This window comes from Schistocerca americana, chromosome 2 (genome assembly GCF_021461395.2).
Source record: "Schistocerca americana isolate TAMUIC-IGC-003095 chromosome 2, iqSchAmer2.1, whole genome shotgun sequence".
NCBI classification, from domain to species: Eukaryota; Metazoa; Arthropoda; class Insecta; order Orthoptera; family Acrididae; genus Schistocerca; species Schistocerca americana.
This window is the reverse complement of record NC_060120.1, coordinates 117,734,434-117,762,183: the sequence shown is the minus strand read 5'-3', so window position 1 is coordinate 117,762,183 and position 27,750 is coordinate 117,734,434. Positions and strand designations below refer to the sequence as shown.

Sequence of the window (27,750 nt, the reverse complement as noted above, 5' to 3'; positions counted from 1 at the left end):
CTTTTTTTTAACCTGGTTGGTAGACGTGTTCCTGATGTATATTTGCATTTTCAGCTGTTGTGGATATTTAGTTTATTGTTGTAATTTGGAAAAAAGTTGTAAGTGTTTCCAAGTAATTGGTGAATTTTAACTACAAAAAATATGGATCAAAGAATTTTTATTGAATTTTGATTGAAAAAAAATTGACAAAGTTCTCTACCACATTCAAAATGTTGACTGTGGCTTTCAGCAAATCTACTACGAATAAGACAAGAGTTTATGAGTGGTATAAAACGTTTCAAAGAGGGTTGAGAAGCTGGTGAAGGTGACGACCCCCTGGATGCCCTAGCGCATCAATTACCAACAACAATGTGGAAGAAGTAAAGAACATTCTTCTTGAAAGTCACTGAATCACAATCAGAGAGGTTGCTGATGATGTCGGCATATCATTTTACTCAAGCCGAGCAGTTTTTTTTAATGTTTGGGGCATGAAACATGCGACAGAAGGGTTTGTTCGAAATTGTTGAATTTCAACTAAAAATGACATTGCGCATACATCGTGTAGGAATTGCTGAATGATTTCGACAATGATCCAGAACTTCTAAAAAATTTGTGAAGGTTGATCACATGTGAAGGTTCTTCTCACTGTTTTCTTTGATTACAGTGGGATAGTGCATCATGAGTTCCTGCCTTATGGTCGTACAGTCAATAAGAAACGTGCCAAAGTTGCGTTACAATAATGCTCCTGCTCCACTTCATTGCTTGTTCATGATTTTTTGGCAAAAAGAAAAGAAAAAAACGTAATGTTGCCTCAGCCACCATATTCACTGGACATGGCCCCCTTGTGACTTCTTTCTATTCCCCTAGGCTGAAGAGAACTATGAAAGGATGTCATTTTGTGAGCACTGATGATGTCAGAACAGAATTGTTGAAGGAGCTGAACACTGTAATGAAAAATAAGTTCCAGAAGGGCTCCCAAGATTAGAAAAAGCTCTGGCACAAGTGTATTATATCTGAGGGGGACTACTTAGAACAGGACAAAGTTGACATTGATGAACAAATAAAGGTACTTAAAAAAAATGAAAATCCTGTTACTTTCTTATCAAGCCTCATACATATTAATATGCAACATATTTTTTATACAAATAGGTTTATTCGTGCGCCCCTTGTAACATGTTTGTGATTTTTATGTGATAAACAATATTTCTTTCGTCTCTAACCATCAGTACACGTGCTTCAGATCCTCTTTGGTTGTTTCTTCCTGCATAAATACATTTTTTCACATTTAAAGGTGGTGTTGAGTTACATACAGGCACAAAGAAAAAGAATACTAGCAATATTTAAGTTTCTGCAAAAAGTCTTTCCTCGGAAGCAGAACACATTCACATAACAAGAACAACTCACATGCAAATGAATACTGTGTCTGGTTGCTAAAGCACAACTGCAGGCCTGAAGTTGGGCCTTAGCACCCAGAGATTGTACCAATATATTGAGAGTTATTGTTGTGTGAAAGAGTGAGAGTTCTACTTCTGAGGAAGGACTTTGGTGAAAGTTTAAATATCTCTAGTATGCTTTTTCTTTGTGTCTGTCAGCAACTCAGCTCCTGCTCTAAGTGGTGAGTAGCAATCAGTCCTTTCCATATTGTTGTTATTCTGTATCTATGTGTATACTCTGCAAATCAGCATGAGATGCAAGGCAGAGGGTGCACCCCATTGTATCAGTTATTATGGTATCTTCCTGTTCCATTAATGTATGGAGCGCAGGAAGAATGATTGTTTGAGTGCCTCTGTGCGTGCAGTAGTTATTCTAATTTTATCCTCACGGTCCTTATGTGAGTGATACGCAGGGTGTTGTAATATACTTCCCAGAGTAATCATTTAAAGCTGGTTCTTAAAATTTTAACAGACTTTCTCGGGACATTTTGTCTATCTTCAAGAGCCTTCCACTTCAGTGACACCCTCCCACAGATTAGACAAACCTGTGACAATTTGTGCTGCCCTTCTCTGTATACATTCAGTATCTCCTGTTAGGTCTATCTGGTGCAGGTCCCACATACTTGATCTATATTCTAGAACAGGTTGCACAAGTCATTTGTAAGCAGTCTCCGTTGTAGATTGACTGCACTTCCCCAGTGTTTTAGTAATAAACCAATGTGTAACATCTTCTTTACCCACGACTGAACGTATGAGGGGGTACCCAAAAAGATCCGGAATAACATTGCCGTGGGCAGAGCTTGTTTAGTACGCATTTCTGCCACTAGGCACATATAGCGCCCCCCCTGCGGGTCCGGGGATTAGAATAGGCCCGCGGTATTCCTGCCTGTCGTAAGAGGCGACTAAAAGGAGTCCATCCCCCTCACGGGGGTAGTTCGCGCCTGCGTCCGGAGACGGACGGTTCCACGACCTATCATAGTGGTCCTTTTGGTTTTTTCACTTCTCGTTTCTTCCTTCCTTTTGTTGGTTCCTTTCTTTGCTCTTCTCCACCTCACTGTCTTCCTTACTCTTTCCCTTGCCTTCTCCTTGCCTTCTCATTGCCTTTTTCTCCTTGCCTTCTCATTGCCTTTTTCTCCTTGCCTTCTCATTGCCTTCTTCTCATTGCCTTCTCATTGCCTTCTTCCCCTTGCTTTCTCATTGCCTTCTTCTCCTTGCCTTCTCTGGTCTCCGCCTCGGCGTTTGAGACAGTCTGTCCTCTTTCTCCCTCTCTCTCTTCTTTTTCCTCTTCTTCCTTCCTCCCTGTGCGTGCCTGAAGGCCGACCCACGCGTTCGCACGCGTAGCCGGTGACGGGGTAACGCGTAAGTCCCCGCCCTGGGTAGACATGTAAGGCACGCGCGTACCCCCTGGTAAAGGCCAGGCCCGGGGAGGGGTGATTGCCTGAGCTGATACCTTCTGACCATGCCGATTGGTCCCTCCGTCTGTTTCTCGGGAGGTGTGACCTGAGGTGTAAACATTCACCTAAGGCGGGAGTGCCCTCTGAGAGGGTCCCCACAAGGAAGGAGCGCGCCATCGGAGACGCTGGCAATCATGGGGGATTCCTCCGCAATGGATTCTACTCCATCTCTTTCGACTTCGACCCAAAAACGGAAACGTGACCAGCCAACAGTGACAAAAGTACTACCGCCTGCCCCACAGTTCCTCGTAGTTTCTCGAACTGAGGACGGAAAGGATTTTTCCTCTGTCAACCCTTTCGTTATTCAGAAGGGCGTAGATGCCATAGCCGGATCTGTCAAATCCTGTAGCAGGTTGCGTAACGGCACCTTATTACTAGAAACTGAGAATGCCTTTCAGGCACAAAAACTGCTTCGGGCCACCCTCCTGTACACGTTCCCTGTCCGGGTGGAGGCCCACCGAACTTTGAATTCGTCTCGTGGTGTGGTCTATACTGGCTCCCTCGACGGATTGACTGACGAGGAGCTTCAATCGTTCCTCGCTGAGCAGGGCGTGACGGCTGTCCATAGGGTCATGAAAAAGGTCAACAATGACCTTGTACCGACCCGGACAATTTTCTTGACCTTCGATAGTGTTAAGCTGCCATCGCGCATCAAGGCGGGCTACGAGGTTATTTCTGTTCGCCCCTATATCCCGACACCTACGCGCTGCTACCAGTGTCAGCGTTTCAATCACACTCGACAGTCTTGTTCCAATGCGGCTAAATGTGTCACCTGTGGCAGGGATGCCCATGATGGTGACTGTCCACCTCCGTCTCCTCGTTGTGTGAACTGTCAGGGTGACCATGCCGCATCCTCCCGCGACTGTCCTGTCTATAAGGAAGAACGCTGTATCCAGGAAATTCGGGTCAAAGAGAGAGTGTCCACCTCGGCTGCTCGCAAGCTATTGGCTAGTAGGAAGCCCACGCTGCTCCCAGCGGGGAAATACAGTACTGTCCTCGCCTCTCCTCGGACTACCCGGGAGGTAGCAACCCAGACATGCGATCTGACCTTCAGCACCACGGTCGTCCGTTCGGCCAGTGCTAAGATCGCGCGGTCGACGTCTCCTCTTCCTCCCATCACCCCACAGACACGAGCACCTTCCTCAGCTTCTGCTAAGACGAAGACACCGAAGTCAGATGCACGGGCCTTCAAGAGGAACCATCCCGTGCAGACTTCCTCCGTACCTCGACCTCCCAGCCTTCGACCGGTACTTCCACTACACGTCCTTCCAAAAAGGCGCTTAGGAAGCACAGTTCTCCTTCCCCGCCACGGCGCATTTCTTCTCTTGCGCCACCCAGCGGCTGCCGCCCCAGGCCGTCATCCGTTTCGCCTGGCCGCACCGCTGGTCGCCGTACATCTGGCCGTTCACTGGCGGAGGAAGCTCCCCCTCCCGGCCATCCTCCCGCGATGGCCGATGACCCTATAGACCCAATGGACGATGACTGTCCGCCTACTGATAGCGGCGGCAGTGCTCGCTCGAAGCCAGGCCCTAAGCGGCCTTCGAGGTGACCACTTCTCTCATCTTTCTTTTCTTACGATGGCACTTATTCACTGGAATATTCGCAGCATTCGCTCCAACCGAGAGGACTTGAAGTTGCTGCTCCGCTTGCACCGTCCGCTTGTCGTAGCCCTCCAGGAAACGAAGCTACGCCCATGCGATCAAATTGCCTTGGCACACTACACCTCTGTGCGTTTTGACCTACCCCCTGTGGTAGGTATCCCAGCTCATGGAGGGGTTATGTTGCTGGTCCGGGATGATATTTACTACGATCCCATCACGTTGCACACCGGCCTGCAGGCAGTTGCCATCCGCATTACTCTCCCCACTTTTACGTTTTCCTTTTGTACCGTTTACACTCCATCGTCATCTGCCGTTACCAGGGCAGACGTGATGCAACTTATTGCTCAGCTACCTGCACCATTTTTGTTAACTGGAGACTTCAATGCCCACCATCCCCTTTGGGGCTCTCCAGCATCCTGCCCGAGGGGCTCCTTGTTAGCAGACCTTTTCAACCAGCTCGATCTTGTCTGCCTCAATACTGGCGCCCCTACTTTTCTTTCGGACACATCTCACACCTATTCCCATTTAGACCTCTCAATATGTACTCCCCAACTTGCACGCCGGTTTGAGTGGTATGCACTTTCTGATACATATTCGAGCGACCACTTCCCGTGTGTTATCCATCTCCTGCAGCATACCCCCTCTCCGTGCTTCTCTAATTGGACCATCTCCAAGGCAGACTGGGGGCTCTTCTCTTCCAGGGCGACCTTTCAGGATCAAACCTTTACAAGCTGCGATCGTCAGGTCGCACACCTCACGGAAGTCATTCTCGCTGCTGCTGAATATTCCATCCCTCACCCTCCTTCTTCTCCACGTCGCGTACCGGTCCCCTGGTGGACCGCAGCATGTAGAGACGCTTTACGTGCTCGTCGACGTGCTTTACGCACTTTTAAACGCCACCCTACAGTGGCGAATTGTATCAATTATAAACGATTACGTGCTCAGTGTCGTCGTATTATCAAAGAAAGCAAGAAAGCCAGCTGGGCTGCTTTCACAAGCACCTTCAACAGTTTCACTCCTTCTTCTGTTGTCTGGGGTAGCCTGCGCCGGCTATCTGGCACTAAGGTCCACTCACCAGTTTCTGGCTTGAAGGTCGCGAATGACGTCCTTGTGGCCCCTGAGGCTGTCTCCAATGCCTTCGGCCGCTTTTTCGCAGAGGTTTCGAGCTCCGCTCATTACCACCCTGCCTTCCTCCCCCGCAAACAGGCAGAGGAGGCTAGGCCACCAAACTTCCGCTCCTCGAATTGTGAAAGTTATAATGCCCCATTCACCATGCGGGAACTCGAAAACGCACTTGGCCGATCACGGTCCTCTGCTCCAGGGCCAGATTCTATTCATATTCAGATGCTGAAGAACCTTTCTCCTGCGGGTAAAGGTTTTCTTCTTCGTACATACAATCGCATCTGGATTGAGGGACATGTTCCCGCATGCTGGCGCGAGTCTATTGTTGTCCCGATTCCTAAGTCGGGGAAGGACAAGCACTTGCCTTCCAGTTATCGACCTATCTCGCTTACCAGCTGTGTCTGTAAGGTGATGGAGCGAATGGTTAACTCTCGATTGGTTTGGCTGCTCGAGTCTCGATGCCTACTTACCAATGTACAATGTGGATTTCGTAGGCGCCGCTCTGCTGTTGACCATCTGGTTACCTTGTCGACCTTCATTATGAATAACTTCTTGCGGAAGCGCCCGACCGCGGCTGTGTTCTTTGATTTGGAGAAGGCTTACGACACCTGTTGGAAGGCGGGCATCCTCCGCACCATGCATACATGGGGCCTTCGCGGTCGCCTCCCTCTTTTTATTCGTTCCTTTTTAATGGATCGACAGTTCAGGGTACGTGTGGGTTCTGTCCTCTCCGACACCTTTCGCCAGGAGAATGGGGTGCCACAGGGCTCAGTTTTGAGCGTCGCTCTCTTCGCCATCGCGATCAATCCAATAATGGATTGCCTCCCAGCTGATGTATCAGGCTCCCTTTTCGTGGACGATTTTACCATCTATTGCAGCGCGCAGTGTACACGTGTCCTGAAGCGCTGTCTTCAGCGTTCTCTTGACCGTCTTTACTCCTGGAGTGTCGCCAATGGCTTCCGTTTTTCTGCCGAGAAGACGGTCTGTATTAACTTCTGGCGCTACAAAGAGTTTCTCCCACCGTCCTTACGACTCGGTCCCGTTGCTCTCCCAATCGTGGAGACAACCAAATTTTTAGGCCTTACATTTGACAGGAAACTTAGCTGGTCTCCACATGTGTCATATTTGGCCGCCCGTTGTACCCGTTCTATAAATGTCCTCCGTGTTCTCAGTGGTCTGTCGTGGGGAGCGGATCGAACCGTCCTACTTCGTCTATATCGGTCGATCGTCCGCTCCAAGCTGGATTATGGGAGCTTCGTATACTCCTCTGCACGGCCATCCATCTTACGCCGCCTCAACTCCATACAACATCGGGGTTTACGACTTGCGATCGGAGCATTTTATACCAGTCCCGTAGAGAGTCTTCATGCTGACGCTGGCGAATTGCCACTCACCTACCGGCGCGATATACTGCTTTGTCGGTATGCCTGTCGGCTACTGTCAATGCCCGACCATCCGTCTTATCGTTCCTTTTTTGACGACTCTCTTGACCGTCAATACGGGTTGTATGTCTCTGCCCTGCTACCCCCTGGCGTTCGCTTTCGTCGCCTCCTTCAACACCTTACTTTTTCCCTCCCTGCAACCTTTCGAGTGGGCGAGAGCCGCACGCCACCTTGGCTCCAGGCTCAGGTCCGCGTTCACCTTGACCTCAGCTCGCTCCCAAAAGAGGTCACCCCCGGTTCGGTCTACCACTCCCGTTTTTTGGAATTTCGTTCGAAGTTCATCGACATGACTTTCATTTATACAGATGGCTCTAAGACCAATGACGGGGTCGGGTGTTCCTTTATTGTCGAGGCACAAAGTTTCAAATACCGGCTCCATGGCCATTGTTCGGTCTTCACAGCTGAGCTCTTTGCCCTCTACCAGGCTGTTCTTTACATCTGCCGCCACCGACATTCTGCTTATGTCATCTGCTCAGATTCCCTGAGCGCCATCCAGAGCCTCAGTGATCCGTACCCGGTTCACCCTTTCGTACACCGGATCCAACGCTCTCTTCAGCAGCTGGTGGACGTCGGTTCTCCAGTTAGCTTTATGTGGGTTCCGGGCCATGTCGGTATCCCTGGGAACGAAGCTGCAGATGCCGCGGCCAAGGCTGCGGTCCTCCAGCCTCGAACAGCTTCTTGTTGCGTCCCTTCGTCCGATTTTAGCAGGGTGATTTGTCGGCGCATATTATCTCTGTGGCATGCCGATTGGGCTGCACTTACCGACAACAAGCTTCGGGCCTTAAAACCTCTTCCCGTGGCTTGGACGTCCTCCTCACGCCCTTCTCGGCGGGAGGAGGTCGTTTTAGCCCGGTTAAGAATTGGACACTGCCGGTTCAGCCATCGCCATCTGCTGACGGCTGCGCCGGCGCCGTTCTGCCCATGTGGGCACTTGCTGAGGGTTAGACACATTTTAATGTCCTGTCCAGATCTTAACACACTGCGCCTCGATCTTAACCTGCCAAATACTTTCGATGCCATTTTAGCGGATGACCCACGAGCAGCGGCTCGTGTTCTTCGTTTTATCAATTTGACACACCTCGCTAAGGACATTTGATGATGCTGTTTTTTAATCCTATGCCTGTCAGTCTTTCTTTTATCGTGTTTTCCCTTTTAGTTGTTGTGGTCAACTTGTGCCTCGCGGTGCATTCTTAGAGTAGTCAGGGCGCTAATGACCATTGAAGTTGTGCGCCCTAAAACCACAAAAAAAAAAAAAAAAAAAACATATAGCGCAACTCATTGCCAGTTCAGTGCCGCCTGTGTTGTTGACCTGGCTTATTCTGTTCATTTGCAGTGATTGTTTTTGCTAGCACTGTTTTGTTCTTGTTTCATTTTTTATGATAGCATGTTTAAATCAACAATGTGCAGCTGTGAAATTTCTTATTTCTACTTGGTAAAAATGATGCTGAAACTGTTTTAATGTTGAAAACAACTTACCAAGATGATGCTATGGGAAAAACTCAAGTGCACCCGTGGTTTGCTTGATTTAAAAATGGCGACATGTCGATCGATGATAAACCTTGTTCTGGACATCCAACAACTGCCCGAATCGATGGAAATATTGAAAAAAATTTGAGAGCCTGTTCTCACAGACCGTCGACAGACAGTTGATCAACTGTCTGAGATTAGTGTGTTATCTTGGAGTTCTGTTCAGTGAAATTTAATGGAAGATTTAGGAATGAAAAGGATTGCTGTCAAATTTGTTCCTCAGGTTCTGACTGACAATCAAAAAGGTACATCTAGTTGAAACATGTTGTGCTTTGAAACCACAGCTTGAAACTGATCCACATTTTCTATCAAATGTCGTTACTGGTGATGAGTCATGGTGCTATGTTTACAACCCAGAAACAAAGTAATAGTAAAGGCCATCCAAAAAAATGTTGTCAAGTCAAATCAAACATAAAAACAATGCTAATTTGCTTTTTTGATGCCAAGGGTATAGTTCATTCAGAGTTCGTTCCCACAAATCAGATCTTTTATTTGGAAGTTTTAAGAAGATTGCGCAACAGTGTTCATCTAAACAGACTCGATTTGTGGCAGACAGGAGACTGGTTCTTCCACAATGACAACGCTCTTGCACACACAGCTATCTCTGTTAGACAGTTTTTGGCTTAAAATGGCATGGCTTCACTCCTCCTCACACCTTACTCACCAGACCTGGCTCCATGTAACCTTTTCTTATTTCCACGCATGGAAAAGGGGCATGAAAGAACACCGATTTGACAACATTGAAGAAGTCAAGAAAAAATTGAGGGAGGAGATATCATCCTTTTCTAAAGATGACTACAAAAAATGTTTCGAACAGTGGAGAGTATGTTGAAGGGGATAAAGTTGTTTGGTAACTAGTTTGAAAATGTCTAGCTTTTAAAAAATGATATTTTTTTTACCGCACCATATGGGATCATTCCATTCCATATCCCTACAAAGTGTTACACCCAGGTATTTGTATGAGTTGGCCGATTCCAACAGTGACTCATAGTCATAGGATACTATGTTTTTTCGTTTTCTGAAGTTCAAAATTTTACATTTCTGAACATTTAAAGCAAGTTGCCAAGCTCTGCACCATTTTGAAATCTTATCGAGGTCTGACTGCATATTTATGCAGCTTCTTTCAGATAGTACTTCATTATAGATAGCTACATTATTTGCAAAAAGTGTGAGGTTACTATTAATATTGTCTGCGAGGTCATTAATATACAACATGAACATCAAGGGTCCCAACACACTTCCCTGGGGCACACACAAAGTTACTACTACATCTGATGACGACTCTCCATCCAAGACAACATGTGGCATCTTCTCTACCAAAAAGTCCTCAATCCAGTCACAAATTTCACTTAATGCCACATATGATCACAATTTTGATAATAAGCATAGGTGCGGTACTGAGTCAGATGATTCTCGAAAATCAAGAAACACTGCATCTACCTGGTTGCCTTGATCCAAAGCTTTCAGTATGCCATGTGAGAAAAGTGCGAGTTAGGTTTCACATGATCGATGTTTTCGAAATCCATGCTGTTTGGCATTGAGAAAGTCATTCTGTTTCATATACCTCATTATGTTTGAGTTCAGAATATGTTCTAAGATTCTACAACAAATCAAAGTCCGAGGATATTGGGTGATAGTTTTGTGGATCACTTCGACTACCCTTCTTGTAGACATGTGTGAACTGTGCCTTTTTCCAAGAACAGGGCACAGTTTTGTGTTCGAGCGATCATCAAAAAATATAGTTAGAAGAGAGGCTAACTCAGCCACAAATGCAGTTTAGAATCTGGCAGAAATTCCATTGGGCCCTGGAGCTTTGTTCAGTTTTAATGATTTCAGCTGTTTCTCAACAACACCGACACTAATACTTATTCCATTAATCTTTTCAGTGGTACAAGGATTCCATTGGGACAATTCCCCTGTGTTTTCCTTTGTAAATGAACATTTGAAAAGAAAGTTAAGCTTCTCAGCTTTTGCTTTGCTACCCGCAATTTTATTTCATGTCTCATTCACTAGGGACTGGACACTAACTTTGGTGCCATTAACAGCCTTTACATACGGCCAGAATTTCTTTGGGTTCTGTGGAAGATCACTTGACAATATTATGCTATGGTAATCATTGAAGACATCACTCATTGCTTTCTTAACAACCAAACACGTTTATTCAGCATCTCTCTATCTATAACCCTACACTTTGTTTTACACCTGTTATGAAGTAATCTCAGTTTCTTTAGAAGTTTCTGTACAGTGACTTATACCATAGAGGTTCCCTCCCATTATGAACTGTTCTACTGGGTACATATCTAGCCAGTGCATGGTCAACTATTCTTTTAAACTTGAGTCATAGTTCCTCCACAGGCTCCTGCCCTTTGCTGAAAAATTCAAGTTCCTCATTGAGATATGACACTACCGATGTTTTATCTAGTTTACTGAACGTATATATTCTGCTTGTTTCATTTGTCCTTTATACTTTGGTAGCCGTTGCTTCAGCCACATCACGGTCACTGATACCAGTTTCGGTGTCGACATCCTCAAAGAGGTAAGGTCTGTTTGTTGCCATTAGATCCAATATATTTCCATAATGAGTGGGATTTGTAACTGTCTGTTCTAGGTAGTTTTCAGAGAAGGCATATAGTAAAGTTTCACAGGATGTCTTATCACACCCACTGCTAACAAAACTGTAATTTTACCAGTTAATTGTTGGATGAATAAACTCTCCACCGATGATTACAATGATTGGGGAGCTTATGTACAAGTGAACTGAGGTTTTCTCTGGTTTTCAGTTACTTCAGGAGATGAGTCTGCTCTGGACATTCCATTGTTTGTTTTTCACATTTGACTGAGTCATTTTATTTCCATGTCTTAAGTAATTTTGCTTCAACATATTTTTATTATTATTAATTATTATTCTGATTGTGTGTTGATCATAAACACTAGTTAATTTCATGCCTTTAATTTCAACCTTGACAGGTTGTAATTTTTTTACTGAAAATTTTTGCTACTATTTCGTCATCCCCATAGTATGTTGAACCTCTGTAGATTGTCTACATAAGTGAATATGCCATTAGTTTCAAATTCATTCTTTAACAAAGTAGCATATGTCAGCAATGCTAGACTTCCAACAAAGAGAATATTACTATGTCACCAGTAGACTATGATACGACATTATTAGGCTTCTCCTTGGAATACCAGTTAATAAAGAAGAAAAGAAATACAAAATAACACGTTCTGAAGTGACTCCACACCACCTTCAACTGTTACCTTTTATTTTTGCACTATAGCATAATTTTGACCTTAGACCCTATGCCATTTTTAAGTACCATTTGTTGGCTGTTTCATATTTAAAATCTGTGATTGACAGTATTACCGTACTGGTTAGATAGTTTCATGTTCCAGGGAACATCTTGCCTGATAAATCATAATGGTGTTGAATGAGTCATTTTACGTTCACCTCAACAATTAATTTGTAATTTGTAAACATGGATACTTGCTGAACAGTCATAAGTTTTTTGTTTCTGGTCTGTTGGACATATTGTACATGTAGTATATTACTTGGCCTAGTACTAAAAATTCATATTACAACTGGAACCATTGTTAAGATAGAATCTCACCAAGTTAAAATCACATATGGTAAAACACACAATAACACTCTAGGTACAGTTTATGGCTGAGCAGCAGCGAAGATGTATTTCAGTAAAGACTGTAATGCTTGGAAAGTCGGGAGAAAGCTTTTATCCAGCTATGGTTGTCAAATGGCTGATGATTATGAAATGAAGCACACTGTCCATTCCATTTACTGATTTAAGTACGGTTGTCAGAATGTCCTAGTGAAAATTCTGTTACCGTTAATTGAAATGCTAAAACACACACACACACACACACACACACACACACACACACACACACACACACATTACTGCAGCATCTGTTGGAAAATCAACAGACAACTTCACTAGTAGATGCACCTAGCTATACTCACTCAATATGTTGTGAAATCTCATTTATCTAGGCAGTGAGGCTTGAATCACTCTGATGTCTTTGTATATAATGATTGTCTGTCATCCTGCTGCAAAGATATGTCTTCAGACATGGCAAGGTTGAGAAAGATCTCTCCGCAGTGATGTTTGTTACAGGAAATGTGCTCGGCAATAACACAAGACTGTAATACTTGGCAGTGCCGTTGCCCTTTGATAGGCTTCTACTGGAGACTTTGGCGTATTTTCGTCCATTTGTGCTAAAGTTGTAGCTCTCCCTTCAAATCTACAAAACAAGGGAATTGTGTGCATCAGCACTTTGCAAAATTCTCCATGTCTGTATCACTTATAATTTTTGTAGATGTCCAATTCTTTGCAGCTGGGTTCTAAGGAATCTTAACGACATTTCATTTAATAGATGATTGAAAAAAGGTATAAACACTGACAGGCAGTAATACTCTTCTTCCAACTGTGTCTGAAAATTGAGTACAGTGGTTTGACAGTTTGCTAGCCTGAAAATTATTTTAAATGTGTCTGTGCTAATTTTACATTGCTTTTGGAGGCTTTTTTGTGGCTGGTGACAAACTTCATTGCCGAAAGAGTATCAGTTTCAATGGCCTGTAAAGATCAAGATGAAGGGTTATTCCCAGAATGTCAACAAGGATGATAAAGCTCACATTGAATTCTGACAATGCGTAGCTTGGAGCAGCAGAAATGCAGGTGAGCATGTCTGTCTCCTATATCAGCCAGTTATTTGCAAAATTAGAGGGAGACATGGGAAGACATCTAAAAAGTCAAAATTGCTTCATGTCTTTACACCTGTCTTGTATTTTTTTACTATATTTTGAATGAGTTTCTTATTTGAAGAGAGATGTTCTTTCAACTGACTCTTGGAGAATGGTTGCTGCACCTGAAATAACTCCCAAAGGATTTGTTTATGTAGGTATGGTGCAGGCATTACTGATGGGTAAGTTAAGTCAATGGCTTCCACAGTGAGTATAAAATGCTACAGGTTTAATACTGGATATGCAGACCTGGACACCTTTTATTTTACTGCTCATATTGACCCCTATAGTATGCTTGTCACCAGCACAGCGAAATGTGTAAGTTCTGGTACTCCAATTCTCACAGTATATTGCAAGCTATATTTTCACCAGTAAGAACCACAGTCTGGACAGACTTGAGGAAATCTTCTTTGACTTCATTTGTATCCACATCGAAATAGTGAATATGAATGGATAATTGCTCACTAATATAAACAACTGTAGTCCAACAGTCAAGATAGAGAAATTTTCATCTCTTTTAATTTTGTTTATTACATTGTCTGTTGTTAATTACCCACAATTCTCAATACATTTTACATCGATTTATGAATGAAGGAAGCATTTTTAGCGCACTTTTTCCTGTGGTCGAGTAGTATCTCATCTCCAGCATCTATTCAGAACTTCAGCGAAGCTCTGAAGTTGCCTTCTCAAGCAGAACTTACCAATTCTAAATCACTGTCATCCACTTTTCCTCTTAATGTAATGTTCTGCATTCTACATAATATAATCATTTTTATAATGGGCATAAGTTTTTTTTTTCTTTTTACAGTTCTCTTCTTTAATTTTGCTCTCCTGGGGTCTCATTTGGGCAGTAGTATCTATTGACTTCCCCTTTTCCTTCATCAAAAATTGAGAGAGGCTACCCCACTTGCCTTTTGGTATTTGGTACTCTCATGGCATGTGTGCATTTCAACACTTTCTTATATAATGTGTGTGGTTCTGCCACTAACTTTTTCAATTTCACATCATTTGTATTTGCCGATGCACAAAAATAATGTGCACCTTGCATAAGCCACCACCACCAGCAGTTTTATTGTGTAGAAACCAGTCATATCCCTTAAACCAACATATTTGGAGAGAAAGGTTTTTATTTCCTTCGGGAAATAATGAAAACTTAAGAGTTAGTGTTCACCCCAGGTTTAATGGTTTACGTGTAATTTAAACAATCAAAGGAAAATAATTATTTACATTGGTGTAGTCAACAAAATTTTATGTTGTTGTTGTTGTTGTTGTTGTTGTGGTCTTCAATCCTGAGACTGGTTTGATGCAGCTCTCCATGCTACTCTATCCTGTGCAAGCTGCTTCATCTCCCAGTACCTACTGCAACCTACGTCCTTCTGAATTTGCTTAGTGTATTCATTTCTTGGTCTCCCTCTACGATTTTTACCCTCCGCACTGCCCTCCCATACTAAATTGGTGATCCCTTGATGCCTCAACACATGTCCTACCAACCGATCCCTTCTTCTAGTCAAGTTGTGCCACAAACTTCTCTTCTCCCCAATCCTAATCAATACTTCCTCATTAGTTAGGTGATCTACCCATCTAATCTTCAGCATTCTTCTGTAGCACCACACTTCAAAAGCTTCTATTCTCTTCTTGTCCAAACTATTTATCTTCCATGTTTCACTTCCATACATGGCTACACTCCACACAAATACTTTCAGAAATGACTTCCTGACACTTAAATCTATACTCGATGTTAACAAATTTCTCTTCTTCAGAAACGTTTTCCTTGCCATTGCCAGTCTACATTTTCTATCCTCTCTACTTCGACCATCATCAGTCATTTTGCTCCCCAAATAGCAAAATTCCTTTACTACTTTAAGTGTCTCATTTCCTAATCTAATTCCCTCAGCATCACCTGACTTAATTAGACTACATTCCATTATCCTTGTTTTGCTTTTGTTGATGTTCATCTTACACCCTCCTTTCAAGACACTATCCATTCCATTCAACTGCTCTTCCAAGTCCTTTGTTGTCACTGACAGAATTACAATGTCATCAGCGAACCTCAAAGTTTTTATTTCTTCTCCATGGATTTTAATACCTACTCTGAATTTTTCTTTTGTTTCCTTCACTGCTTGCTCAATATACAGATTGAATAACATCGGGGAGAGACTACAACCCTGTCTCACTCTCTTCCCAACCACTGCTTCCCTTTTATGTCCCTCGACTCTTATAACTGCCATCTGGTTTCTGTACAAATTGCAAATAACCTTTCGCTCCCTGTATTTTACCCCTGCCACCTTCAGAATTTGAAAGAGCGTATTCCAGTCAACATTGTCAAAAGCTTTCTCCAAGTCTACAAGTGCTAGAAATGTAGGTTTGCCTTTTCTTAATCTAGCTTCTAAGATACATCGTAGGGTCAGTATTGCCTCACGTGTTCCAACATTTCTACGGAATCCAAACTTATCTTCCCCGAGGTCGGCTTCTACTAGTTTTTCCATTCGTCTCTAAAGAACCCGCGTTAGTATTTTGCAGCCGTGACTTATTAAACTGATGGTTAAGTAATTTTCACATTTGTCAACACCTGCTTTCTTTGGGATTGGAATTATTACATTCTTCTTGAAGTCTGAGGGTATTTCGCCTGTTTCATACATCTTGCTCACCAGATGGTAGTTTTGTCAGGACTGGCTCTCCCAAGGCTGTCAGTAGTTCTAATGGAATGTTGTCTACTCCCGGGGCCTTGTTTCGACTCAGGTCTTTCAGTGCTCTGTCAAACTCTCCACGCAGTATTATATCTTCCATTTCATCTTCATCTACATCTACATCCTCTTCCATTTCCATAATATTGTCCTTAAGTACATCGCCCTTGTATAGACCCTCTATATACTCCTTCCACCTTTCTGCTTTCCCTTCTTTGCTTAGAACTGGGTTTCCATCTGAGCTTTTGATACTCATACAAGTGGCTCTCTTTTCTCCAAAGGTCTCCTTAACTTTCCTGTAGGCTGTATCTATCTTACCCCTAGTGAGATAAGCCTCTACATCCTTAAGTTTTTCCTCTAGCCATGCCTGCTTAGCTATTTTGCACTTCCTGTCGATCTCATTTTTTAGACATTTTTTATTCCTTTTTGCCTGCTTCATTTACTGCATTTTTATATTTTCTCCTTTCATCAATTAAATTCAGTATTTCTTCTGTCACCCAAGGATTTCTACTAGCCCTCGTCTTTTTACCTACTTGATCCCCTGCTGCCTTCACTACTTCATCCCTCAAAGCTACCCATTCTTCTTCTACTGTATTTCTTTCCCCCATTCCTGTCAATTGTTCCCTTATGCTGTCCCTGAAACTCTGTACAACCTCTGGTTCTTTCTGTTTATCCAGGTCCCATCTCCTTAAATTCCCACCTTTTTGCAGTTTCTTCAATTTTAATCTACAGGTGATAACCAATAGATTGTGGTTAGAATCCACATCTGCCCTTGGAAATGTCTTACAATTTAAAACCTGGTTCCTAGATCTCTGTCTTACCATTATATAATCTTTCTGAAACCTGTCAGTATCTCCAGGCTTCTTCCATGTATACAACCTTCTTTTATGATTCTTGAACCAAGTGTTAGTTATGATTAAGTTGTGCTCTGTGCAAATTTCTACAAGGCGGCTTCCTCTTTCATTTCTTGCCCCCAATCCATATTCACCTACTACGTTTCCTTCTCTCCCTTTTCCTACTGACGAATTCCAGTCACACATGACTATTAAATTTTCGTCTCCCTTCACAATCTGAATGATTTATTTCGCATACATTTCTTCAATTTCTTCGTCATCTGCAGAGCTAGTTGGCATATAAACTTGTACTACTGTAGTAGGAGTGGGCTTCGTCTCTATCTTGGCCACAATAATGCGTTCACTATGCTGTTTGTAGTAGCTTACCCGCATTCCTATTTTCCTATTCATTATTAAACCTACTCCTGCATTACCCCTATTTGATTTTGTGTTTATAACCCTGTAGTCACCTGACCAGAAGTCTTGTTCCTCCTTCCACCGAACTTCACTAATTCCCACTATATCTTACTTTAACCTATCCATTTCCCTTTTTAAATTTCCTAACCTACCTGCCCGATTAAGTGATCTGACATTCCACACTGCGATCCGTAGAATGCCAGTTTTCTTTCTCCTGATAACGACATCCTCTTGAGTAGTCCCCGCCCGGAGATCCCAATGGGGGACTATTTTACCTCCGGAATATTTTACCCAAGAGGACGCCATCATCATTTAACCATACAGTAAAGCTGCATGCCCTCGGGAAAAATTACGGCCGTAGTTTCCCCTTGCTTTCAGCCGCTCGCAGTACCAGCACAGCAAGGCCGTTTTGGTTAGTGTTACAAGGCCAGATCAGTCAATCATCCAGACTGTTGCCCTTGCAACTACTGAAAAGGCTGCTGCCCCTCTTCAGGAACCATACATTTGGCTGGCCTCTCAACAGATACCCCTCCGTTGTGGTTGCACCTACGGTCCGGTATCTGTATCGCTGAGGCACGCATGCCTCCCCACCAATGGCAAGGTCCATGGTTCATGGGGGGGGGGAGGCAAAATTTTATACACATATTTTTAGCATTGGAGAACAAAGTCTTCAAACAAGTTACTAATTTTTGTATTTTTTTATTGAAAATGAAACTCCTCCAGCTGTATTTAAGATTTCATATTTATTTGGCTACTAGTTTCGACGTTGCATCAACGTCATCATTAGGCCCGTACACTTTGATATCGTCAAAGTGTACGGGCCCGAAGATGATGACGCAGTGTCGAAACTAGTAGCCAAATAAATATGAAATCTTAAATACAGCTGGAGGAGTTTCATTTTCAATAAAAAAAATTATACCAGCTGATGTCCCACCATCATCCAATTTAAATATGGATGTACGAAGATAAAAAAAAAATGGTGGACACAGACACACAGTTAAAAAAACTGTAATTGAGAATTAATATTAATTTCTTTTATTTATTATAAGTGGCCACAGTCCTGTCTGTCACTGTCTAAGATAGTTATGTTGCTTATATAGCACAATCCATACAAATTTTAAAAATGGATGTATGTTTACCTGTATGTATGTGTGTTCCACATTTCTTAAACCACTGGACTGATTTCAGTCAAACTCAGTACACATATCATTTGCTGTGTGGAAAGTTTCACTGTAGGGGTAAGACTGAGCCACCCATCAAAGGAGTGAGGGTTGGGGTGAATAAACAGTGTAGCCGACAATGCAAGAATACCCATACTTAAGTCATCTAGTATTTGTGAAAGAGAGCACTTAGAGATTTACAACAAACTTTACACAAAATTTCAGAGCTTAGCAAAATGATGAAAGGAAAAACTTTTATCAATAAAATTAGAAGGAAGGTCAGCATTGGCCATAATTTTGATGAAATATTAACAACAAAATCGATTTTCGATCACGTAACGATCGTCTTCAATGCTGGAAGTTAAACATTTCACATAGTGATCAGTGAATAAGAAACACAAGACCACAAATACACCTGAGTATAAACCAACTACTGGTAAGAACATACCTTTAGCGTGCAAATTAAAACTCATAGGCACTGGTGTCTAGTTATTAGCAGTAACAGAAGCTATGAAACGATCACCGTAACTGAAGCCGCTGTTTACATTCACCTCTACAGCAGATCTCGATGTGACAGGGACTTGGAACGCCCTCCATGTGACATGTCATGTGAAGACTTAAAACTACTTTATTTGGCAAGTGATTACCACAAAATACCAAAAGTGCACTTGCGAATCGTTAATTGAATATCTCAGATTTAAAATTGTACATTAAAAATGCATAGCAAAAAGGAAGAGGGGGGGGGGGGGGGTTCCACATCTTGCCAACATACACAGGTGTGTTATTTTCAAAACAACTTAAAAAAGAAACATGCAAGAATAAAAATCCACAGGTAAATTATAAGATGTCAGATTACAGGACTAGTAAAAAAGAAAAATATACCAACAACATGACATCAGATATAACAGAATTTGTTATAACAAAGTAACCGCCATCTGGCGTGGGAAATCAGAGGTGCAAAGTTCTTAATTTATGTAAAATATTACGTTGAAACCAAAAAGTCAAATACATAAATAATGGTGATTGTGCAATATATGCCACATCTTAACAGGTCAAAATGTCATGAGACACAATATTCTTTATAAATTTTTTTTTTTAGAGTATAGACTAACAATTTTTTATTGTATTTAACGACATGATGATACACACATCTCATTCGTCCCGTTTGGACATGTTAACGCATTATAACTGTTTCAATTAAGGAAAGCAGAATGATATAAAAGCACATTGTGGATGCAGAGATCGTTTAGCACACTCATCACTAAGAACTACTGTTACAAATTGCAAAAAATTAGTGATACATTGGCTAGAGACACAAGTGTACGTAATATGCTAGCCTAGTAGAAACCTCCACAACCACACCTATTATTTATAGAAAAAATTTCCTCACATGATACAAACAGAACTTGGGTATAGGGAAACAGTGTTCTCTTTATTTAAAGTATGAAAGCTTTATCCCAAAAAATTCATCGCACTCTGGTTATACACTTTTGCATAAACACTGGGTCAGAACCCATCATTCATACATTTGCAGTTGATACAACAGAAATGAAACTGTCAAGCAAACAGTTTTGAATAATCATATCAAGGAGATAATTTTATTATCCGTCTTGTACCAGCAGTGGGACCCCTTACAACATAAAAGCTGATTTTGAAAATACCCATATATCCAAAGTAGGCCATAAAAATTAATCTAAAATGAAAGGTGTGGATAAGTAGTAATATATATTGTGCATCCAGAAAAATGCCATAAGTTAGGAAAGGTAACAGTACAAATTATTCCCAAGATATACATCGTACTGTAGAAAAATTAGAACCAGATTATACACATTTTTCCACAATTACTTACTAGAGCAGTTAAAATGTAGTGACAAACCAGCAACATGAAATAAACACATGAAAGTGATGATGATTTAAATTTCTGGTCTATTGGGAAAACGTGTGTTTATTTCATGGTGTTGGTTTGTCACCACATTTTAATTGCTTTTGTAAGTAATTGTGGAAAAATGTGTGTAATCTGGTTCTAATTTGTCTACAGTACGATGTATATCTCGGGAATAATTTGTACTGTTACCTTTCCTAACTTATGGCGTTTTTCTGGATGCACAATATATATTACTACTTATCCACACCTTTCATTTTAGATTAATTTTTATGGCCTGCTTTGGATATATGGGTATTTTCAAAATCAGCTTTTATGTTGTAAGGGGTCCCACTGCTGGTACAAGATGGATAATAAAATTATCTCCTTGATATGATTATTCAAAACTGTTTGCTTGGCAGTTTCATTTCTGTTGTATCAACTGCTAATGTATGTATGATGTGTTCTGACCCAGTACTTGTGCAAAAGTGTATAACCAGAGTATGATGTATTTTTTGGGACAAAGCTTTCATACTTTAAAGAGAACACTGTTTCCCTATACCCAAGTTCTGTTTGTATCATATGAGGAAATTTTTTCTATAAATAATAGGTGTGGTAGTGGAGGTTTCTACTAGGCTAGCATGCTTTGTACACTTGTGTCTCTAGCTAACATATCACTAATTTTTTTGCAGTTTTTAACAGTTGTTCTTACTGATGAGTGCACTAAACAATCTCTGCATCCACAATGTGCTTTTATATCATTCTGTTTTTCATAATTACGATTTTTTGTAATTAAGCCTCAGAAACAATTATAATGTGTTAACATGTCGAAATGGGATGAATGAGATGTGTGTGTCATCATGTCGTTAAATATCATAAAGTGTTAGTCTGCGCCCTAAAAAAAAGTATAAAGAATATTGTGTCCATGACATTTTGACATGTTAAATTGTGGCATATATTGCACAATCACCATTATTTATGTATTTGACTTCTTAGTTTCAACGAATTTTTTACATAAATTAAGAACTTTGCACCTCTGACTTCCCAGGCAAGATGGTGGTTACTGTGTTATAACAAATTCTGTTACATTTGATGTCATGTTATTTGTATATTTTTCTTTTTTACCAGTCCTGTAATCTGACACCTTGTAATTTACCTGTTGATTTTTATTCTTGCATGTTTCTTTTTTTAAGTTGTTTTGAAAATAAGATGCCAGTGTATGCTGGCAAGATGTGCATTTCCCCCTTCCTTTTTGCTCTGCGTTGTTAATGTACAACTTTAGATTTGATATGTTCAATTAATGATTTGCAAGTGCACTTTTGGTATTTTGTGGTAATCTCTTGCCAAATAAAGTAATGTTAAGTCTTCATGTGACACATGTCACATAGAGAGCGTTCCAAGCCCCTGTCACACAGAGGTCTGCTGTACAGGTGACTGTAAACAGCGGCTTCAGTTATTGTGATCGTTTCATAGCTTCTGTTACTGTTAATAACTAGACACCAGTGCCTACGAGCTTTAATTTGTACGCTAAAGGTATGTTCTTACCAATAGTTGGTTTATACTCAGGTGTATTTGTGGTCTTGTGTTTCTTATTCACTGATCACTATGTGAAATGTTTAACTTCCAGCCCTGAAGATGATAAGTATGTGATTGAAAATTGATTTTGCTGTTAATAAATCATCAAAATTACAGCCAATGCTGACCTTCCTTCAAATTTTATGTATCACATGGTCGTTGTGCACACAGCACTCTATGGAGTCGCCAATCAATAAAAAGCTTATCGCTTACTGCATTTTTGCTGATCATGCAGTAAAACTGCCACATGAAGTATGACATTTTAGTTTATTACTTCTTTACTTATAACTGTATCCATGACACTTTGTGCAGACAGTATTCAACTATACCACCGAATGTACCAGAAAATTTACATAATTGTACAACACTTAGTTCAGGAGATATGACATCGTAAACACTGAGACGTGAGGAACTGCTGCATCATGCATGACATTTTAATTTATTACTACCTTATTATTAATTCTATTCACAACACATGTTGCATACAGTAGCCACGCAAACCACCGGATCTGCACAACACATTTTGCAGACAGTAGCCACGCATACCACTGGATCTTCCTGCAAAATTGTATCATCGTACAGCGTATAGTTCAGAAGATACGTTATCATAAACATTGAGCTGTGTAGAAATGAAACTGCAGTGTAAAATTCGTTAGACACAGGTGAAATGTGTGTGAAATACATTTGTCTTGCGTGTATGCTGGCAAAGCCATGGGCAAAAAGCTCATCCTAAATCCCTGGAATGTTTTAATCAAATTTGGTATCAATATTATTTACAACCTGGAAAGAAATACTGTAAGGGTAAGAATCACATGTTCATTTTACACTGACATGTTTTACAACAAAAAGATTTTAAGACATACTCTGTTAAAAACGGTTGTGTTAAATCAAAAAATATGTTATGCAATCTTGGCTGTTGAATGCTTTTTAACAATTAAACAGATAGCCTTTCAGCTCTTTCAAAATGAGAAAATTCAGTCTGTTACTAAGATCGCATTCAGCATTGTATATTTGGTACCTGTAGCTGTTCTAAACCAGAACTGATTTTAGTCCAATATATCCTTTTTTTCCTTTATTTACGCCATCTGCCAGTATGACTATTTAGTTAGATATTTCATCTGTTTGAAAAATAAACACAGTGTCTTAATGTCCACATGCTTTTGTGTATGTAACAGTGTGTAAATTCTGTTTTGTGATATCATTATTGTGCCTTCTTTTGCAGAAAGTGGATGAAAATGATGTTGAAGATTACGAGAGATTTATGAACAAAAATCCAGAGCCACAACGCACACTAGGTGATGTAATTGCAGAAACAATAGCTCAGAAGCAAACTGAGTTGCAGACCCAGTTTTCAGATGCAGGAAGTGAGTGCAGTTATTATGTATATTTAAAGAAGTTATGTGTTTCTTTTGTAATCATACCTTTTTTCTCTGCAATATCTTCTGTGGACTGGGGGAGTCCTTCACACTCCATCACACCTTACAGCTCTATTTCGTACTGTAAAGAAGAAAGCTCCTATCTGCACCTTGAAAATCATGATGTAACATAATTAAATAGCTTCCATTGTGGTTGTATTAACATCTCAGTTCTTTTGCCACTTGATATGAAACAATGCATAATTAATAAGATGTGACCTCTTCATCACTTTAATAAATGACACTGTGTTGTACAGTACCTAACTTGTTATTGTGGATATACAAGTGCAGAGAATTAGTAGACAGTATGCTGCTTGATATTTTATTTTTGTATATAAGCTTATTTTGACTTTATTGCCTTCATCAGTACATGTGATGTGTTTGTAACACACCAGTAACAGTTCCATAGTACACAACCCACAACAACATAAATATCTTTGAATAAACAACTAGCTGTCAAATTTGAATTTATACGACTATGAAAATAATAAAAAATTCTATTATAATATATGTGTGACATCAAATCATCGAACAACTTCAAAACGTTACTGAAAAAGTATTACCTCCAGCAACTACGGACAGTAGCAATTGTTTACTAAAAGTTAACAGATGTTAGGACATGAGTACAACATCCATTGTAAAAAAACTTTTATTAATTATGTATTAAGTAAAATGCAATTGTTTGCAGATGTACTGGTGAAGCCAATAAAGCCAAAATAAGCTTATTTACAAAAATAAAATGCCAAGCATCATACTGTCTACTAATTCTGTGTATATGTCCTACTCTGACATAACATATGCTGCAGGTTCCATTATAAAGAAACTTATATATAAAATTACATATAAGCTGTTTGATTATTCCTAATGTGAATTTTCTGATAGGTATTCTTATGCAAGATCTAGACCCAAGACTCAGACAGATGTATGAAGGTGTAAGGGATGTGCTTTCCAAATATCGTTCTGGCAAGCTCCCCAAAGCATTCAAGATAATACCTCATCTTCGGAACTGGGAACAAATACTTTATATAACAGGTAATGTTGTTTTCATGGATATTTTATTAATGTATAAGTTAATTATAACAATAGCAAACTTTTCTTTTTAACTTTCATTTATCCATTTTACAATTTGTCAGATCCACCAAAGTGGAGTGCTGCAGCCATGTACCAAGCAACTCGAATATTTGCTTCAAATTTGAAGGAGAAAATGGCACAACGTTTCTACAATTTGGTCTTGCTACCTCGCATTCGTGATGACATATGTGAATACAAACGGTTGAATTTCCATTTATATCAAGCTTTGAGAAAGGCCTTATTTAAACCTGGAGCTTTTATGAAAGGCATGCTTTTGCCTTTGTGTGAGGTTAGTATATCTCTCTTTGCTCTTTGCTTTTTTGTGGGATTAGTCTCTCTCTCTCTCTCTCTCTCTCTCTCTCTCTCTCTCTCTCTCTCTCTCTCTCTCTCTCTCTCTCTGATTAGGTCGTACTGTAGTATAGAGTGATTCAGATATTGTAAAACATTTTGCTTTAATGCAACTTTTCATCGTAATGTATTTATGAACCAAGAAAGTGTCTTAAGGCAAATAGAAATCATTTCATCAACAACTTCTTGAAACAGAACGGTAATTATATAGAATGTCATGCAGTGAAAAGTGTTGGAGGCATTTGGCTTCCAAAGTGCCATAGTGTGCTTGACAAAAAGATCAGTACAGATGCATAGTCATGTAGAATTTCACTTTTTTGTTTGTAAGAAGATTAAATTGAATAGAGTACACCATTGGGGAGTGAACTACTTGTAACTGTCACATTCACTGTAATTCCAGAAGAATGACAGAACACACTTGTTTCTCAAATATACTTGATAACAGAAGAAATGGTCAGTGCTGATTTTTACTTTCCCATCAAGTTATGCAGGAGTCACTCACTTAAGTGATCGGTTGGGTTGTTTTGTATCCCATAGTGATTTGGGTTCCCTGCCTAGCATGGATGTGGACATGTCAGATGTGCTGAGGCTGTGAACGGTGGCTACGGCTGCCATCATAAGGGGATCCACTGCCTAGATATGCACATCATATGGCACCACCTGGTGGTGACTGCTTGCCACTGAGCCTGTGGCCCGGGTTCACAGCATTTGTGTACTTTGTAGCTGTTTGTACCTCGCAATTGCATAGCAAAGGTGACTCAGTTTGTTTTCCAGTCCTGAGTGGTACTAATTTGAAACTGTTGTTTTTCTACACTGACTCCACTATGTCCCAGACTTGTTAGTGCATTGTTCACTTTGTGAACTAAGTCTACTGCGGACTTAAAGGAATGCGTGTTCGTTTCCCTGTGGTTTGGTGTACCCACTGGAGCAAGTGACAATCAACACTACCTACACCACACAGAACAGAAATGGTTCTATTTTCTTCTCACTGTGATTGTGGAAGTCCTTTCTAAAAATACACAAAGAAACCATGTAATTTCTGGTATTACATAAGTGCACAAAAAAAATAGTCATCTTGAAAGACATCTCACTAATACTGTGTAACACCACTGCCTTGATGCTGTCCTCAGTTTGGTGAGGAAGAATCCAAAATGATTAGAACAACCAAATTGCAGGGATGTTTATTGCTATATTTTGCCAGCTGTTCCAGGAAATCCCAGGTATTATCCATGGGATTAAAATCAGGGGATTGAATAAGCTTGTCAAGGTGTGAAAGGTTGCCCGAATGTTTGTGAAACCAGGAAAGAATACATGCTGCATTGTGCACATAACTGTTGTCACCTTGGAAAAAGGAAGTGTAGAAAACATACTCATCATGAAGCTGTGAATAAATAGAAATACATGGTCACAGAGACAGTTCAAATAAACGTCCTGATTGTTGGTCACGGTACTATAAATAAGTTGACCATAATTAAGGTACAAAAAATACCCCTGAAGCATAGCAGAATAAATTATGTCCTGACCTACACTGTCCATGCTAAATGCCTTAGTGGGTCCTCGGTGCACTCAAAGCTTTGCATCATTTGAAGAGAGGCCAAATCATGACACATTGAACCACACTACATGCCTCCTGTTACCTACTTTCCAGTTTTTGTGTTGTTGGGACCATTGAAGTTGTACCACTGTCAGCAGTGGCCCTTTGTGAGATAAAAAATACGCTCCTCATACAGGTTGTGAGGGCCCAAGGGATGTCTACTGACCGCTGTGTCATCCTCTGCCTTGCAGCATCATGCGGGAGCAGTATGGAGGGCACGTGGTCAGCATACTGCTGTTTCGGCCACTTTGCAGACTCCTCCGCATGGCAGCCATCTATGCTGACCCCCTCAGCTGTAGAGGTGGCCTGTTTTGTGGGATACCTGGCTCAAAGTGTCCATTGCATACAGTTCAGTTCACACTTTTTACTTGGAAAATGGTTGAGATGAATCTGCATTCACTGACAGTAACAATTCCTTTCAGATTTTAAACTGATTGACATTGACTTGTATCCAGCATCTGCATACACTGCATCATACTCTGTAAGCCAACTAATGATGTGTAGCAGAGAATACTTCTGGTACCACTAACTAATCCCCCCTATTCTGTTCCACTCCTGAATGGTGTGTAGGAAGATTATTGTCTGTAAGCCTCTGCATTGGCTGTAATTTCCCAGATTTTCTCATTGTTGTCCATTTCATAAGATGTATTTCAGAGGAAGTAATATGCCATCTGACTCTTCCTGGAAAATGCCCTCTTGGAATTTCAGTAGTGAACCTCTCCATGATCCACAGTGCCTCTCTTGTAACACCTGCCCTTGGAGTTTGTTGAGTATCACTGTAATACTCTCACACTGACTAAATGATCCCATGATGAAGCATGCTCTTCATTGGATTCTCTCTCTCTCTCTCTCTCTCTCTCTCTCTCTCTCTCTCTCTCTCTCTCTCTCTCCCTCCCCCTCCTCCCCTCCCCTCCCCTCCCCTCCCCTATCAGTCCTACTTGCTAAGGATCTCGTATTAATGAACAGTACTCACGAATCGGTCAGTTACCTTACTAGCCACTTCCTTTGTGGATGCATTACATTTCAATAAGATTCTTTCTACAAATCTCACTGTTTGTTATATGTGGTCATTTGACTTGAGGTTGTTCTGTATAGTTACTCCCAGGTATTTTATGGTAGGTACTGTTTCGAGCAGTTTTCCCTCAGTAGTGTAGTTGTACAGTGGGGGACTTCTTTTTCTTATGTACATACAGTATGTTACATTTACTCATATTCAGAGTCAATTACCAGAGCCTACAACACATCATTCCTTTGTAGGTCATTCTGCAAATTGATACTGTCTTCTGGCATTGCTGCTTTCTTATAGACAACCACATCATCTGCGAACAGTATTAAAGAGCTTCCAACACTTTCTGCTAGATCATTTACCTAGAAATTACCTTTTCATCTGTCAACTTTATTCTATTAAGGGCGATGTGTTGAGTCCTGTCTGCAAGGAAGTCTTGAATCCAGATGGAAATTTGGTGTGATACTCGATA

General features: G+C 41.0%; 1 protein-coding gene across 1 annotated transcript in view; it reads left to right on the top strand.

The window, feature by feature from the left end:
* Positions 1 to 27,750, top strand: part of LOC124594997 (bystin) — a 68,436-nt gene that overhangs the window by 18,972 nt on the left and 21,714 nt on the right. Inside the window, exons 3-5 of the mRNA XM_047133541.1 lie at positions 23,067 to 23,208; positions 24,142 to 24,291; positions 24,393 to 24,619. Of these exons, the coding sequence (XP_046989497.1) occupies positions 23,067 to 23,208; positions 24,142 to 24,291; positions 24,393 to 24,619 (519 nt within the window). The remainder of the gene's footprint in view (positions 1 to 23,066; positions 23,209 to 24,141; positions 24,292 to 24,392; positions 24,620 to 27,750) is intronic.